The following is a 16,922-nucleotide window of genomic DNA, read 5'->3' on the forward strand; positions in this document are numbered from 1 at the left end:
ATAAAATGCAACTAACCACATAGCATAAGATAGCAAAATAAATGGGCTTTTCAAAGTTTAAAAGGTAGGAGAAAATGCTAACCAAATCTGTTGTTGTTGTCCTCAAAGATCTTGCATCCAATCAAACTCTACAGTATTTTGGAGCAAATTCTTCTGTGACTTGGTTGTAACTAGCTAAATTAGGCAGATGCCAACATGGACAGGTTGCATGACATGCCCACATCTTTAAAAATCATGAAAAAAAACTATGCAAAGAAAAAGAAAATACGCCCCAGACTGCTTTAAACACGAGTTCACTTGAAAAGAGGATTAACACGTTGTTTTGTGCAGTGAATTATTGGCTGCCGAGAATATGAAACCATTGTAATTCAAGAGAACCGAACTTGCAAGTGTCCCATTCAGTCAATGTCAGATTAATAATTTTGCATATTGTTGGGCCTATGCAGTTCATGGTAATATTTAAATGTTTGATTTTAAGGGCATTTTTGTATAGGCCCACTATTTTTTGTAAGCAAATGTTTTGTTTAATGTGGTACTGTCTATGGTCTCACACACACAAACACTTGCATGGCTTCAGGCCAGTTTTTCCAGTCCATTGAATGAAGACGACAGCTTGAGTGAAGCCCATTTTTCACATTTGACATTTGACAAAAGTACACAATTGGATATACAGAGATGGATATTCAGTGTCTACACACACGTTAAAAATTCTGTCATTACCTTAGAGTCCCACCATGCATCAAATAACTATTTCAGCTCTTAACTTCTTTTACCCTACAGCTCATTTATGTTGTTTGTGTGTTAGCTAATATTTTTGTGGTCTGTATAGGAATATATATATATATATATATATATATATATATATATATATATATATATATATATATATATATACATAATTCATTATTACATACTAGCCACCTTTTTATAAAAAAAATGTGCACATAAATTCACATTAACTATCCATTGGCTATGGAATTCATTAAACAGAATAAAGTTCTGTTAAATGGAAGATCTCGCTACACACACAAAGTGCTCAGGGTAACAACCCTCACATTTGAATTCAATCACAACCTGAAATAAATTATAATAATAATAAAAACAAAAGGGATGATGAAACTAAGTTGTTTTTGCAGTTATGCTATAATGATTGGAGCAGTATTTTAAAGTTTTTGTACTTTTTTAATTTTCATAGCAATTCTGACAATTCATTACAATAAAGTCATGAAAAAAACATTTGACTTCAGGTGCAGTATTTCACAAAATGCTTAGTTATTAGTGCTATTATTGGTCTAGGCAAGCATCAATATTATTGCTGCTTACATGTCACAGTACTTGTCAAAACATGAGCTGTAATATTAGGGATGCTTGTAGTACCACAGTACTTTTTGTAGTAGTAGAAAGCGCACACTAACTTTAAACTTCCTTTAGCACTATGCAGCTTGTGTTCTCTTTGAGGGTTATTTAAAATGCAGGTAATGTCTCAAACATGTTTTGGGGAAATTGAGTTGTGTTGAAGTCTGGCAAAGATTGTGACCTCAATATCTCTCCATTTTCCAGCTCACTGATGTTAGCTGTTATGTTTTCCTGTCATTGTTCCTTCTGTTACAAATATTTAGTTAACTTAGCAAAACATTTCCCAACATCCTTCCTTCCTTCTATCCTTCCTTCTTTCTTCCTTCCATCCTTCCTTCCTTCCTTTTTTCCTTCTTTATTTCTTTTTTCCTTCCTCCCTTTATTCCTTCCTTCCTTATCCTTCCTTCCTTGTTTGCTAACTTCCTGTCTTTCTTCCTTCCTTTTTTCTTCATTCCGTCCTTCTTCCTTACTGCTTTCCTTCTTTATTTCTTTTTTCCTTTCTTCCTTTCTTCCTTCCTTATCCTTCCTTCCTTCTTTGCTTACTTCTTCCTTTCTTTTTTCCTTTTTTATTTGCTTTTCCATCCATCCTTCCTTCCTTCCTTCCTTATACTTTCTTCCTTCCTTATCCTTCATTCCTTATTTGCATACTTTTTTCCTTCCTTCCTACCTTTTTCTTCATTCATTCCTTCCTTCTTCCTTACTACTTTACTTTTTATTTCATTCCTTCCTGCCCTCCTTCCTTCCTTCCTTATACTTTCTTCCTTCCTTATCCTTCGTTCCTTATTTGCATACTTCTTCGTTTCTTTTTTCCTTCCTTCCTCCCTACCATTTTTCTTCATTCCTTCCTTCTTCCTTACTACTTTTTCTTTTCTTCCTTCCTTCCTTCTTTATTTCTTTTTTCCTCCTTCCCTTTATTCCTTATTTCCTTCCTTCCTTCCTTCCTTCCTTCTTTAACTACTTCCATTCTTTTTTCCTTCCATTCCTTTCTTCATTCCTTCTGTCTTTCTTCCTTCCTTCCTCCCTTTCTTCTTTCTTTCCTTCCTTTCTTTCTTTTCTTCCTTCGTTCATTCTTTATTTTATTCTTTGCCTACTTCCTCCTTTATTATTTCCTTCCTTCCTTCCTTCCTTCCTTCCTTGCTTTGTTCCTTTTTTCCTTCCTTTCTTCCTTCTGTCTTCCTTCCTTCCCTCCATCCTTCCTCCCTCCCTTTCTTTCTTTCTTTCTTTCTTTCATCCTTCTTTCCTTTTTCCTTCATTTGTTCATTATCCTTCCTTCCTTCCTTCCTTGTTTCCTTCCTTATCCTTTCTTCCTTTCTTTTTTCCTTCCTTCCTCCCTACCATTTTTCTTCATTCCTTCCTTCTTCCTTACTATTTTACTTTTTCTTTTCTTCCTTCCTTCCTTCTTTATTTCTTTTTTCCTCCTTCCCTTTATTCCTTCTTTCCTTCTTTCTTTCTTTTTTCTTTTTTCCTTCCTTATCCTTCCTTCCTTCTTTAACTACTTCCATTCTTTTTCCTTCCATTCCTTTCTTCATTACTTCTGTCTTTCTTCCTTCATTCATTCCTTCCGTCCTCCCTTTCTTCTTCCTTTCCTTCCTTTCTTCCTTCCTTCCTTCCTTCCTTCATTCCTTCCTTCCTTCCTTCCTTCCTTCCTCCCTCCCTCCCTTGCTTTGTTCCTTTTTTCCTTCCTTACTTTCTTCCTTCTGTCTTCCTTCCTTCCCTCCTTCCTTCCTCCCTCCCTTTCTTTCTTTCTTTCTTTCATCCTTCCTTCTTTCCTTTTTCCTTCATTTGTTCATTATCCTTCCTTCCTTCCTTCCTTCCTTCCTTCCTTATCCTTTCTTCCTTCCTTTTTGCCTACTTCTTCCTTTCTTTTTTCTTCCATTCCTTTCTTCCTTCATTCTGTCTTTCTTCTTACTTCCTTCCTCCCTTCATTTTTTCCTTCCTTCCTTCCTTCTTTGCCTACTTCCTCCCTCCCATTTTTCTTTCTTTTTTCTTTCTTTCTTTCTTCCTTCCTGTATCTCCATAGGCTGGAACAAGCGTGTTGACTATGAGCCAGGCACAGGCAGTAAATTGTTATTTTCCAAGATGCACCTGGAGACCTGTGATGGATTTGTGTCCTGGATTAGGATCACAGTGGAACTGCATACCAGTCTTGTTGGAAAGGGTTGCAACAGAGGGTCGCACTCTGAGACGTCTTTACAGAAGCTCTGCGGTATGATTAACAATTATTTCTTCCATTGCACATTTCCTCATTTCTCCTGTGTTGGTTTAATTACAAAATGTGCCTGAGGGCTAGATTAGTCAAACAAAACCTCCACCAAAATTCTAGAATAGGTATGGGTCTCAGTGAAGGACCATTATCAGTGTAATTTTGTCTACGACTGAGTTTAATTCAGACTTAATATACACTACCAGTCAAAACTTTTGAAACACGACTGAAATGTTTCTCATGATCTTAAAAATCTTTTGATCTGAAGGTGTATGCTTAAATGTTTGAAATTAGTTTTGTAGACAAAAATATAATTGTGCCACAATATTAATGTATTTCATTACAAAACTAAAATTTAATTAAAAAAAAAAACGTTTTTGAAATTGATGACTTGGACCAAATAATAAAGAAAAGCAGCCAATAAGTGCCCAACATAGATGGGAACTCCTTCAATACTGTTTAAAAAGCATCCCAGGGTGATACCTCAAGAAGTTGGTTGAGAAAATGTCAAGAGTACATGTCTGCAAATTCTAGGTAAAGGGTGACTACTTTGAAGATGCTAAAATATAACACAGTTTTGATTTATTTTGGATTTTTTTAGTCACAACATAATTCCCATATTTCCATTTCTATTATTCCATAGTTTTGATGACTTTACTATTATTCTAAAATGTAAAAAAAAAAAAAGAAATGTAATAAAGAATGAGTGTTTCAAAACTTTTGACTGGTAGTGTACATCAGAGAGAGATTGTCTTCAGTTAATGACATGGCTAATTATTGGTAACAAAGTGATTTACAAGTAAAACATTTTTTGCATTGCTGATGCATTTGACACACATTCTAATCACACATTCTTGAAATGTATAGTATCAGTGAGCTATAAATGCAAATGCTCAGATGTATGAATTTGGTCCCATTACTAACTTGTTCTCATTCTCTCATAATTTACTCTCTTTACTCTCATGCAATCCCAGATATGTATGACTTTCTTTCTTTCTTCTGCTGAACACAAAAAGTGAATTTACAGTTTTACTGCACTAATTAAATTCAGGTTCAGACCAAGTAGTAAAAAAAAAAAAAATTATTAAAACGTTAACCTAAACAACTTTCAAACTTTCATTCAACGAGCAACTTTCATTTAACTGAGTTTCAAATGATATTTTCTGAACTGTCTGGTTACTATGGAAACATTCCAGGAGCTTCATCAGACACCACAGACCTTCTCCCCGCCCCAAGCTCAATTTTTAATTGGACGGCAACTCTTGTAATGGATGACGGTCAGGACAGTGACCTCATATACCGGTTTTATGGTCGTCAAGCTGCCAAGATTCCAGACTGGGTCGTCCCGCAAAATCTAACGGATAGGTTCACCATAGCAACATGGATGAAGCACGGACCAAGTCCAGGACAGAGAGCGGAGAAAGAAACGCTTCTCTGCAACTCTGACAAAACTGGTAAGAGAGTGATCTAAGCTGTTAGAGGAGAGATGTGATGAGAAACCTGATGAAATGACCAGCATTTGTTAGGTTTTGGACACTGTAAGAAAAACAAATCACAAATGAGATCTCTTTAATATATCAAATGTGTCTCCTACAGCAGTTAGATTTAATGAAGAGCAAAAAGAGACATCTGCTGAAGTCTCCTGTTTCTCAGATGTTTCTCCTGAGAAATAAGACCTTGTAATCTCATGTGTCTCCTCTATAGGACCTAAAGAATGTCTCAAACTGTGCTCAGATTTTCCATGATACAAAAAGACGTCTGCAATCAGAAGTCAGAGATCTCAATATGAATTCAACCCTTTATTTTCAGCTATGCTATGCTATCCACATTAGTTTTGTAACTTTTTACTCTTCTTCCTACATTACCTGTCCTCTCCTGTCTGGATCTCTTTATAGATTAATACACACCAAACGGTCCATCTTCTTTCCCCCAGGTTCAATTCACCGATATTATCTTGTATGTCAAGTGGTAATTGTGTTCTCTGTCTGTCTCTTGACCTTTCTGTACTCTCTTTGTGTCTCTTTCTTTCTGTCTGTCTCTCAGAGATGAACAGACACCATTATTCTTTGTATGTGCATAACTGCAGACTGGTGTTCCTGTTGAGAACGGATTACACACAGACCGACACGTTCAGACCGGCAGAATTCCACTGGAAATTAGAGCAGGTAAGTACAGTAAGTTGTCATTTAGCTGAAACTTTCATACAAAAATATGGATATTTTATCCAAAACTCCAGTCAGATGTTCTGAATCTCCAGTACACTTTTTTGGTAAGAGATTTTAGGACTTTGTTTTAGGAATTTTAGGTTTGAATGAGGATCAAACAAATGTAGTAATTTTTTTCCATGAAAATAAGTAGGGATGTCCCGATACCGATATTGGTATCGGAATCAGGTCTGATACTGCACTCGTGTACTTGTACTCATGCTCGTAAAAATGGTCCGATACCAAAAAGCAATACCATCTGATGTACAAATGCCATTAGGTAAACATTCAGTGCCCAAATTACAAATCACATTATGTCCTAGTATGGTTATTAACCCTCTGGGGTCTGAGGGTGTTTTGGGCCATGGAGAAGTTTTGACATGCCTTGACATTTGTGCTTTTTTCAGTTGCTTAATAACATATTAATGGCTAAAGTCCACAAACTGGGCTACAATAATATGTGAGCAACATGTATGTACATGTTTGTATTTTTGAGAAAATAACGTTTATGCGTGGTTTTTGAAAAAAAAAATGTAAGTCACTGAAATAAGGCCATATAACACATACTAAATATTTGTCCACAAGACTTTTGAGGACTGGATCTTGTAGCCTAGAGTTTTTGCTACAAAATGATGTGAAAACCATCCTGATCACTCATTCAGACAAAACAATATAGTCATTTAACTTTTGTAAGACACTTTTAGTGTTAGAAAGGCCATATGTGAGGAGGCGTGGATGATCATGAATATTGATGTGATTCACACCTGAGGAGAAAAAGACCCCTCCCCAAATCTCCCCTTCACAAAATCAATTTGAAGTTAAAAGAAGTAATCTGATTATACATTTTCTTTACATAAAGACTTCACTTAAAAACTTTAGACCTACACTACCATTTAAAAGTTTTAGATCTGTAAGATTTTTTTTAATGTTTTTAAAAGAAGTCTCCTGCTCACCAAGGCTGCATTTATTTGATCAAAAATACAGCAAAGACAGTGATATTGTGAAATATTTTTACAATTTAAAATAACTTTTCTATTTGAATATATTGTAAAATGCAGTTTATTCCTGTGATCAAAGCTGAATTTTCAGCATCATTACTGCAGTCTTCAGTGTCACATGATCCTTCAGAAATCATTCTAATATGCTGATTTTCTAATATGGGCATATTTACAGCACATTTTACACATTTACACCTGAACAGATACTTGCAAGCACAAGCTTCATTGATGATAATGAGGCAGCATAAACACTAGTTAAAATATAATCTAAACATTCATATTATTTTTATATCATATCACATATCATATTTATATCATACAGCATACAATTTAAATACCTGCTTTAGCCGAAACAACATTTAAATGTAACTAAAACTTGCCTATTAGGACATATTTCAAATTTCAATACTTTGAATACTGGCTGGCAAGTCTGGAAATAGTCCAACTAGTAAAATATGTACATGTTTATATAAAATAGCATGTCAACTAATATACGTAAACAAAATGACTTATCCGAAATTGTATCCTCGGCTGGATCAAGTCGCTCTTCAAAATGCAATCATTCCTCGTCGGAGTCCCGCTCTTCTTCTGAGGAAAATGTGAACTCTTCCTCACCTGTGTAGCATGCCATCCTCCAAATGTGCAAGAAAGTGAATGAACTTGATGCTTTTTAAGGCACTGTTGGTCGTTGATCGTTTACCATTTGCACTGATCGTCTCAGCACATTACCATATGAATAGCGTGCTCTGCTGGTGGGTGTGATCACATTATCGATAATTAGCTGAGCCAGGAGAAACTGTACATCCATTTGTTTCATACAGATTACATTGCAGGAGAATATTTGTTTTAAATTTGGATTATTTTATTTAAAAGTAAACATTTTAAGCTTTCTTTAGACATATGTTTCATGTTTGTGTGATAAGTATTCGCAGAGTTTCAGTTCATTTTTGTGACGTGTTTCAGAAAGATGCTCGCGGAGACAGAGACGGCTGAAAGCGCACCCTGATTATTTTCTGTATTTTACAAAAGCACAAGGTTTTGTTGTTATTGTGAGTGTACAAAAATAAAAGTAGATCCATTATAGTCTCTAATTATGTCTTACTCTGGCACGTCCGTCGACCCCTGAGGGTTAAAATGCAAAGACTGCGATATAATGTGGCAAATATATAGTTTGCATGTGCTGTGCACTTTAAAGTGAATGTGTGAAGCCGGCTGCTCATACACGGAAAACCATAGATTACTTAACGGAAAACACCATCATGAGCATCTTGCACCTTGTTTGTAGCAGATGACAGCAAGCAGAGTACTTATTCACTTTGTTGTGGACAGCACATTCAGACTACTTATTTATTTAATTAAATAGCAGCCTTTTACAGTTTAATAATCACACTGTCCCTGCGATCCAAACGGGATAAATCAGCCTAAGAGGGCCACTTCGAGGGGAGAACAATCATGATAGTCATGCTATAAGATCGTGTCCAACCGCATTTCCAATACAAAATATTTAAAAAGTGAGTTCTGAATTCATGTTATTTTTGAGCCACACACTTTTCAGCCCTCCAAAACTCTCATGGTGGATGGTCTTCGAAGGGAATTGGGCATAGGGATGATCAATTCTGAATGCACACAGAGTCATGTAGCAACCTGCTTTTCTGGAAATGAGAAGCTACCATCAAAAACACAGAAATGGAGATAAAAATAAAAATAAAAGCTTCCGCCAAAATAAAAGCTCCATTTCAAAGGAAAAAAAGTATGACCGAAATATATATTACTACAGTATAGTTATTAAATATTCACTGTAATACTACTACTACTACTACTATTACTACTACTACTACTAATAATAATAATAATAATAATAATAAATAAATGATAATTATTTTATATTAAAGCAATATATTGCATCTGTGATGCAAAAAAAAAGCACTTCATTTCATAAAAATAATACAATATTATGCTGCTCTATTAATATATTGTTCTATTTATATTTGATTGAAGTTTTAGTGAATTAAATTATTTAGACAATATTTTGATAATAAAATTGGAATAAACTGTTGAATGTGAAATTCATAAAAAATAAATAAAAAAAAAACAGGTATCGTATTGGCGAGTCCCAAAAAAGCAAGTATCGGTACTCATACTCGTTCTCCAAAAAATGGTATCGTGACATCCCTAAAAATAAGTAATTTTCGGAGGATTTTGCACAAGCAAACTCAACAGCACCCAATCAGGTGTGCAAAATGATAACTCTACAGCTTACCTTACGATGTTTATCTGACAAATATATTCTCTCAAAGATCGACAGACAGACAGGTAGTCAGTTAAAAGAGATATCACTGCACTTTTGATTGGACAAGAAAACATATGACAGCTTACAGGCACAAATGACTCATATCATGTGTGTGTGTGTGTGTTCATTATAAGCTATTATTTTATTCTTTGGGATGATTCATGTTGGACTCATAAATGATTTGTCATGCACAAAAAGAGATCATTTAGATTCAGGTCTCATACAGAGGTTTTCTGTTTAAACCTGCAGGGATAAAAGTGTCATTAAATCTTTGTTTTTGCTTTCTTAACTTTAACTACAAGCAACCACTCCCACACAGATTTGGGACTAAACTAACTATAAATAGCGTAGCTACTAATTTAGCAATATTTCTTAGTAGTCTGGATGTAGTTCAGCTGTTTTTTAAAATAATATAGTTTTTCCAGTAACAAGCTCATTTTTTCAACAATGAAATTTAATTGTTAAAAAGAATCATTAAAGAAGAAACAATTCTCTGGTTCGATTCTCTGTGCAAAAGTCCCTGCACAACATTTTGATTCTGTTTTCATAGCCAAATATAGTTAAACACTGCTGTTTATGACTATGTTTTTTCACTAGCATGGTTTTTGTTGTTGTTGGTGATGTATTTAGTGTAAATGTATCTGTTTTAAATTTAACCCTAATCAAGATTCATTCATCCAAAAACCTGCATGCTCCAATTGAAATATAATTTTTTATCATTTTAATAACTTAAAAACTATAATAAGTATATAATTAGCTACTCTTTGCTTGCAGTTAGCAAGCTGCTTTTCAAAAAAGTGGCTTGACTCTTGATAAACTACTTTTAATTATAAGTAGCATGTAGCTTGGCAAATTCCAGTGTTAAAGTAGCTTTTCCAACACTTCTTCCACTTCATAAAAAATATTACTGATTAATTTCCTCTTAATGACAACCATTATGAAATGTAACAGTGTTCTGTTATTTGTGTCATTTGTGTTCTGTTTTGATTCACAGGTCTGATGCAGGTGAACTGAGTCTTTCATCATGTACATTTAACAATACTTTCATTGGTCAATAAATTTGTGAATAATTATGAAAGTAAAAACTTCTTTAGAGTGAAGAAAAATCTTAAGAGTGAAATAGAAAGAGGGAGAGAAAACTGTGAAGTCATTAAGAGTGTGTTTGTTTAGCATTAAGTACAGGCCAGCAGGAACATTTAATTATCACAAAAGAGTGTTTGTGTGTGAGAGACAAAAGTAATTGTCCGAACATGCTTGCCAAAGACCACTTAAAAACCCATTAGAAAAATAGCAGGGGGCCTTTAAAAGATGACAAACAAATGAAAGCTCTTTTTTAAAATGTTAAAATACCTTTTCCTACCAGCTTCCAAAATATAGAGACAACCATAAGTAAAGTATTTTTCTCCCCTGTACTTGGAGAGAGTAATCTAATTACATTAGCCAATTCAGAAATCCAGAATCTTAGACTTTACTGGATGGCGTTCTGTTTTGATTATGAAATAATTATCGGGAAAAAAACGAACAGGTTATTAACCAGTTACCAGCATTTAAAATATTGTTTTCACTCCAAAACAATTGAAAGGTTCTTCTTTCCAATTTTTGATTACGTTCTGCAAAAAGTATCGTTTGTATTCTTTTTGTTTTTGTTACCTGAACTGTTTTAAGTCCCTGATTATACATATGAATTTATTTTTTTCTCCCCTTTGTCTCCCCAATTTGGAATGCCCAATTCCCAATGCGCTCTAAATCCTCGTGGTGGCGTAGTGATTTGCCTCAATCCGGGTGGCGGAGGACGAATCTCAGTTGTCTCCGCGTCTGAGACCGTCAATCCACGCATCTTATCTCGTGGCTTCTTGAGCTCGTTACCGCTGAGACATAGTGCGTATGGAGGCTTCACGCTATTCTCCGCGGCATCCATGCACAACTCACCACGCACCCCACCGAGAGCGAGAACCACATTATAGAGACCACGAGGAGGTTACCCCATGTGACTTTACCCTCCCTAGCAACCGGGCCAATTTGGTTGCTTAGGAGACCTGGCTGGAGTCACTTAGCATGCCCTGGGATTCAAACTCGTGACTCCAGGGGTGATAGAAACATATGAATATTAATGTAAATGTAAAGTTTTCTTGGATTAAAGTGTTGTCTTAGTGACGCAAATGCAAATTACAATGTTTTATTGCACCTCACAAAAACATAACTCATACTTCCAGTGGCTTTTTGCTTATTTTGTGACAAATAATGTGTTAAAGACTAGTTATAAATGGGCTATTACAATGTTATTACCACTGTACTATAAACAAATTAAGAGGGTTCTTACATCTGAAGTGTTCAGAAACACATCTGGCCATGACTGCAATCAGTTTTGGGTGTAATGTAATTACAAAGTAATTAGTTAGTGTAATCAAATTACTTCTTTAGTCAAAAAGTAGTGTTACACATTACAGTATAGATTCTATAGATTCCGACTTTTAGTTAAGCTGGGTTACACATATTTCTAAAATAATATTTATGAACACATTTGAAACATTAATATGTTCATGCGTACATCTGTTTCTTTGACAGCTGAAGGGACAACAACAATGAACGAGGAAATATTGACATTATTTTGAATTCGAACTTATATATATATATATATATACGAAAGCAATGTAATTACAATTTTAGAGAAGTCATTTGCAATTAGGTAAATTACTATTTGAGTAACTTACCCAACACTGTTTGCGGTAAGCTCAACCAATTTTGGCCATTTTGGCTTTTATCATTGGCCTGGACAGTTTCCAGCCATAATGTGGCTTTTATTTAGGAACAAACTTGAGTGAAATTCTATAGAAATTGTACCTTCACAAAGGCTGGTAAATGGGTAATTCACAGTTGCTGATCTATTGGCAAAATGTATAAAAAAGACAAATAGAAGAGTCACACATACATACAGTATGTCTGTTTAGTGATAAACAAGAATATCACAGTGACTGTTAAAGTGCTTGTCACTCTCAGTGTACTTACAACATCAGAGTGAATTCTTCTGTTTACCAACCCTCAACACAGCCTCTCTCTCTCTCTCTTTCTTTGATAAATTGCCTTGTCATTATGTGGACTTTGTGTTAGTGTGGCTGTAAGTCTTTTACCACCTCTATCGATTTAGTGTTGTATGTTTACTGAACACACACAGAGAAAATATCACTGTAAGTCGCTCTGCTCTCCAGAGATCCCACTGTGTTTGAGTGTGTTCAAATTTTTAATAACATTTAGTTACATACATTTTTCCATTCAATGTATCTAAAAACAATAGAATGTGTGCTTGATCTGAAATAACAGTAATGAGTACATTTGGAGTGAGAGAGAGCTGAACCCTGAACTCACAGAGAGAATATCAGTTGGTACTGCTGTCCACTACTAATACACACCAACATTCACACCAACTGCTGCAGAAAATCAATGCTACCCAGAGACACACAGAGAGAAGCAGAGATAGAGAAGGGAGGTTGAAAGAAAGTAATGGAATACAAGATGAATATCAATAGGGTTTAAAAGTAAAATTTAAAGAGAAAGAAATCCATTTATTCATTATAAGAACCCAGGGAGATGTCCCATGCGCACAAGGAGAACATAATTGAACCGAAGATAAAAGAAAGAGAGAGAGATGATAAAAACAAAAATTGGTTGAAGAAAGAAGTAGTAATAGAATAAGACACTCATTCAATACTGACCGCATACAAGCCTCGCTTTCTCTATCATTGTCTTCCTCTCTTTCTAGGTGAATCTCACAAAACCATATTTTATGATATTCCTCTTTTGTAAGTCGCTTCGGATAAAAGCGTCTGCCAAATGAATAAATGTAAATGATGTGTGTGTGTGTGTGTGTGTGTGTGTAAAGGGTGACACCCCCCCCCCCCCCACAAAAAAAAGGGGGCAGACGCCTTTATGCCTTTTTGAGATATGAGCAATCAAACATAGTGTCCCCGTTTTTTTGGGGCCACTATTTATGTACTGGATAGATAGATAGATAGATAGATAGATAGATAGATAGATAGATGAGGACTGTTTTGTACTATAAATATTGCAATATTATTTTTATTATTTAAAGGAGTAGTTTGCCCAAAAATGAAAATTCTGTTGTCATTTACTCACCAATTAGACATGTGTAAAGGCACCATAAATGAATAACAGGTTAAGACTTTGTTTGATCATCACAAAAAGCTTTCATAAGACTTGAAATATAGCACACAAGCCATAAAGGCCACTTTTATGGTGCTTTTTTGTCATTTTGGAGCTTGACTGCCCCAATCCCTTTCATTTACTTTCATTATATAGGAAAGAAAAGCTAGGATATTCTTCATAAATTCACATATTGTGTTCCACAGTAGAAATAAAATTATTCTGTTTGGAGGGCAACATAAGGGTTTGTAAACAGCTTGGTTTCCATCCATGTATTTGTATTCAAATTTTGAGATATCGATGGATGGAAACACCAAGATGTGAATGAAATCTCCAAAATGCACATTATACTTACAAAATACTTATACATTCGCTTAAGGTGGATCATTTTTTTTTTTAATTATTCAATAAGAACACATGCACTTAAACTCGATGGAAACACATTTATTGTATATATTCCTGTAGAATTTAGATAAGAATATAGATGCGCATCCAAAAAGTCATGTGACTTTGACTCAGCCAGCCATGTGAATACATTATTCGCTCAGAGAATATCATCAGTATCATCATGGCATCTGAAATGTTGCTCCAGTTATTCTGACACAATGTTATTATTACTTCCCAGGCATGTCTGAAACACATCTGCCGCTAAATGCTAGCAAACATGAAGTTCGTCTGAGCATTTTGTCTGCACGCTGTAAACTAAAATTCATAAAGTAATTCATAACATTTAATAAAAGTGCCACAGTGGCTTCAACTTCCATTTTCATATTTATTTCACACCAATTTCCCCAGAAGTGATGATTTTATTCTCTTAAACACATGGGATGAAAACGCTGCTTTATTCGCCAGTTGTTTTTGCAATACTCCTAATTTGTGCATTAATTTAATTCATAGCTAGATTGGGAACATGACTACCAATGACAGAATTTTTAGGCTGAACAATTTATTAAGCAACCTCATTAATGAAATGAAAATGAAAGCTCATTACTGTACTGAAATAAAATTTTAATTGCAAAGTATTAATACTGTGTATCTGTAATGATCTCGACATGGAGGCGAAGGTAGAATCCATATGCAAGAAGTTTATTACAATCACCAGACAAATCAAAGACACAAGGCAGAGACGTAATCGTTGAAGCAGGCAAAGTAGTTGTTACACAGGTAATCAGTCCAACCAGGCAAAAAGAGCAAAACAGGTAATCCAAAATTGGTAATCCAGGCACAATGGTCATAATAAGGCAATGAAATAAACAGGCAATGAGAATAACGCTTGGTAAGGCAGTGAAACTGGCAATACTTCACAAAGTAACTATGGAAAAGCATGACTATTTATTTGACGCAAACAGGAAGTCACCATAGAAGAAACAGTACAGTTTCAGTATTCAGGAGAGGGCTCCCTCTGGTGGTCGGCTGAAGGGATACCAGCCTCATTCGTTACACTATCATGGAAGTAATTTGTTGTATTGCTTTACATTTATGCGATTTTTAATCATTGTGTCCAGCTCCAGACGTGATGATGGTCATCACTGTATTCCTGTACTGAGAACTTAATTTCAGTCATCTTAGAGGATAATGAGAATTGGAAACCAATTTATAATGGTTTGCATTGGTGAATTTAATTAAAAAAAAAGATAAAAAATATGGATGAAATATGACCTGGACAGTTCTAGTGAGATTCAACCTATTGTATAATTCCATCAATGTTTTTTTTTAGCAGATATCACTCAGAAACGGGGGACCTGTAAAGAGAAAAGCATTGTAGGAAAGGAAAAAGTGGGGTGGAGTAGAGTGGGGGGGGGGGGGGTCAAGGGAGCTTCAATTTGGCAAGAGTGAGACAGTGAGAGAAGAAAGATGGATGGTGAGATTCCAGGTGTAGGAGGAAAAGATGGAGTGAAGATCAAAAGTGTTTGATGGTTTCTCACAACATTTTCTTGTTTTTTGTCGTCTCTTTGTTTTTCTGCTGGTGTGATGTGGAACAATCAGTTCCACTAGACTCTATGACCTGCTCCGTCTGCCAAACACACACACACACACACACATTCACACTGTGTAACAAAGCAAGTAGAAGCCATCTGGTACCTTGTGTTTTTGAGTGCCGTGGCCCAAATAGGCCAAACAGAGACAACAGAGATATTTCCTTCACACACAGAGTGATAGCACAAGACAGTCCCTCTCAATAGAATTCACACAAACACACTTTCATGAAGTCAAAGAGGCCAAGTCCTAAAGAGCATATGAGTCGACACGAGAGCCAAAAGTGTCATAAAAGCACCACAAAATGAAGTGTTTGCTCCAGCAATTGCATTTTTCATCTCACATTTGCTTTTTATGACATTATCGATAAGGTTTATGGTTGTTGATTTAAAATACGATAGAAGAATTAACGTTAAACATCTTATCTGTTTGGGAGAACATTTCACTTGCTTTTAGCGCCACACAGTGGACATTTCACCTCGGAACTGCCATGATATGTGTAATAAACCACATTTAGCAAAAATGTCGCAACAGTCACATAGTTTTCATGAGATCAGTCTGAACTTGTGTAACTCGTCGTGCACCGTTTGTGCTACAGACATGAATGATTTATCAGATCATGTGGCTTGTTGGAGAAATTACTTTTTTAGGCAATCAGATTTGTGATTTTCAGCTAATGGACGATAAAATGGACAAAATATCCCTTTGACTTACATTAAATGAGGAACATAATCTCAGAACCAGAATAATTTTAGATGTGGGGCCATCATTTAGACTTGTACCAGTGAATAACAACCTAGCAATGCCCTAGCAACCTCCCAGAAGACCCTATAGCATCCACCTAGCAACATGCTAAAACCACTCAGAACACCTTAGCAACCGCTTAGAAAAGCCATGGCAACCATCAACAACTCCCTAACATCATGGTGGCAAGTTTTGCACAGATAAGCGTTCACCTTTCACATTTCCTTCAGAAAATGTAAAAATACATAACAAATATTTCTTTCTGTAATGACTCTCTGCCTCACACTTTTCTGTTTTATAGATGTTTGCGATGGTTTTCTGTCAGTTCTGGCCCCGCTTCATCATTCATGGCATCTGTAGAGACACTTCACATCCCTCGTGTCATCAGTCTCTTCTGGACACTCTCAGCCAATCCACCCACATCTCCACCTTTCTCTTCTTTCCCTCTCTCTGCTTCTTTCTTTACTTTTGTTGTGATGAGCCTAGATGATTGGTGAAGAAGAACTGTGTCTTGGAGAATTTAAAGGGCGAGTCCACACAAAAATGTAAATTTGGTCATCATTTACCCTGAACTAACCCTAACAACTAAAAAAAAAAAAGACATGAAAAGAAAAGTGAGGAATGAGAAAAGTCAAGCATTCTCGATGTCAGAACTGCAAACTGCATGATGATCATATAAACTGACTAAATAAAACCAAAATCCAAGTGCGACAATTAACTATTTCACCCAATATTTGTTTGTACTATTGTTTGTGCTTTTGAGAGTATGACATTGTAAGCTTAGCAACATGCTAATGGCAAACCCTATTGAAAGTAACTTTGTTTTGTCTTTGTGCATTTCACGTGAGAAGCACTATTTGTTGTGAGCACATCGAGTGACTTCTTTTGGAAGTTCCATTTAAGTTTGGATTCTGCCTTTGAATGAGCCATTCACACCGAAGGCACTATTTTCAGTTGTTTTTCAATGTGAACATGCGCTATACAGACATATT

The 16,922-nt window shown here is 35.6% G+C and overlaps 1 protein-coding gene across 1 annotated transcript in view; it reads left to right on the forward strand.

Annotated features, from left to right (window-relative positions):
- The window catches only part of LOC127422223 (calsyntenin-2-like), a 99,208-nt gene that overhangs the window by 62,490 nt on the left and 19,796 nt on the right, over nucleotides 1-16,922 (forward strand). Inside the window, exons 7-9 of the mRNA XM_051665568.1 lie at nucleotides 3,377-3,562; nucleotides 4,756-5,013; nucleotides 5,603-5,724. Of these exons, the coding sequence (XP_051521528.1) occupies nucleotides 3,377-3,562; nucleotides 4,756-5,013; nucleotides 5,603-5,724 (566 nt within the window). The remainder of the gene's footprint in view (nucleotides 1-3,376; nucleotides 3,563-4,755; nucleotides 5,014-5,602; nucleotides 5,725-16,922) is intronic.

The sequence above is a fragment of the Myxocyprinus asiaticus genome, chromosome 31 (genome assembly GCF_019703515.2).
Source record: "Myxocyprinus asiaticus isolate MX2 ecotype Aquarium Trade chromosome 31, UBuf_Myxa_2, whole genome shotgun sequence".
Taxonomy (NCBI): domain Eukaryota; kingdom Metazoa; phylum Chordata; class Actinopteri; order Cypriniformes; family Catostomidae; genus Myxocyprinus; species Myxocyprinus asiaticus.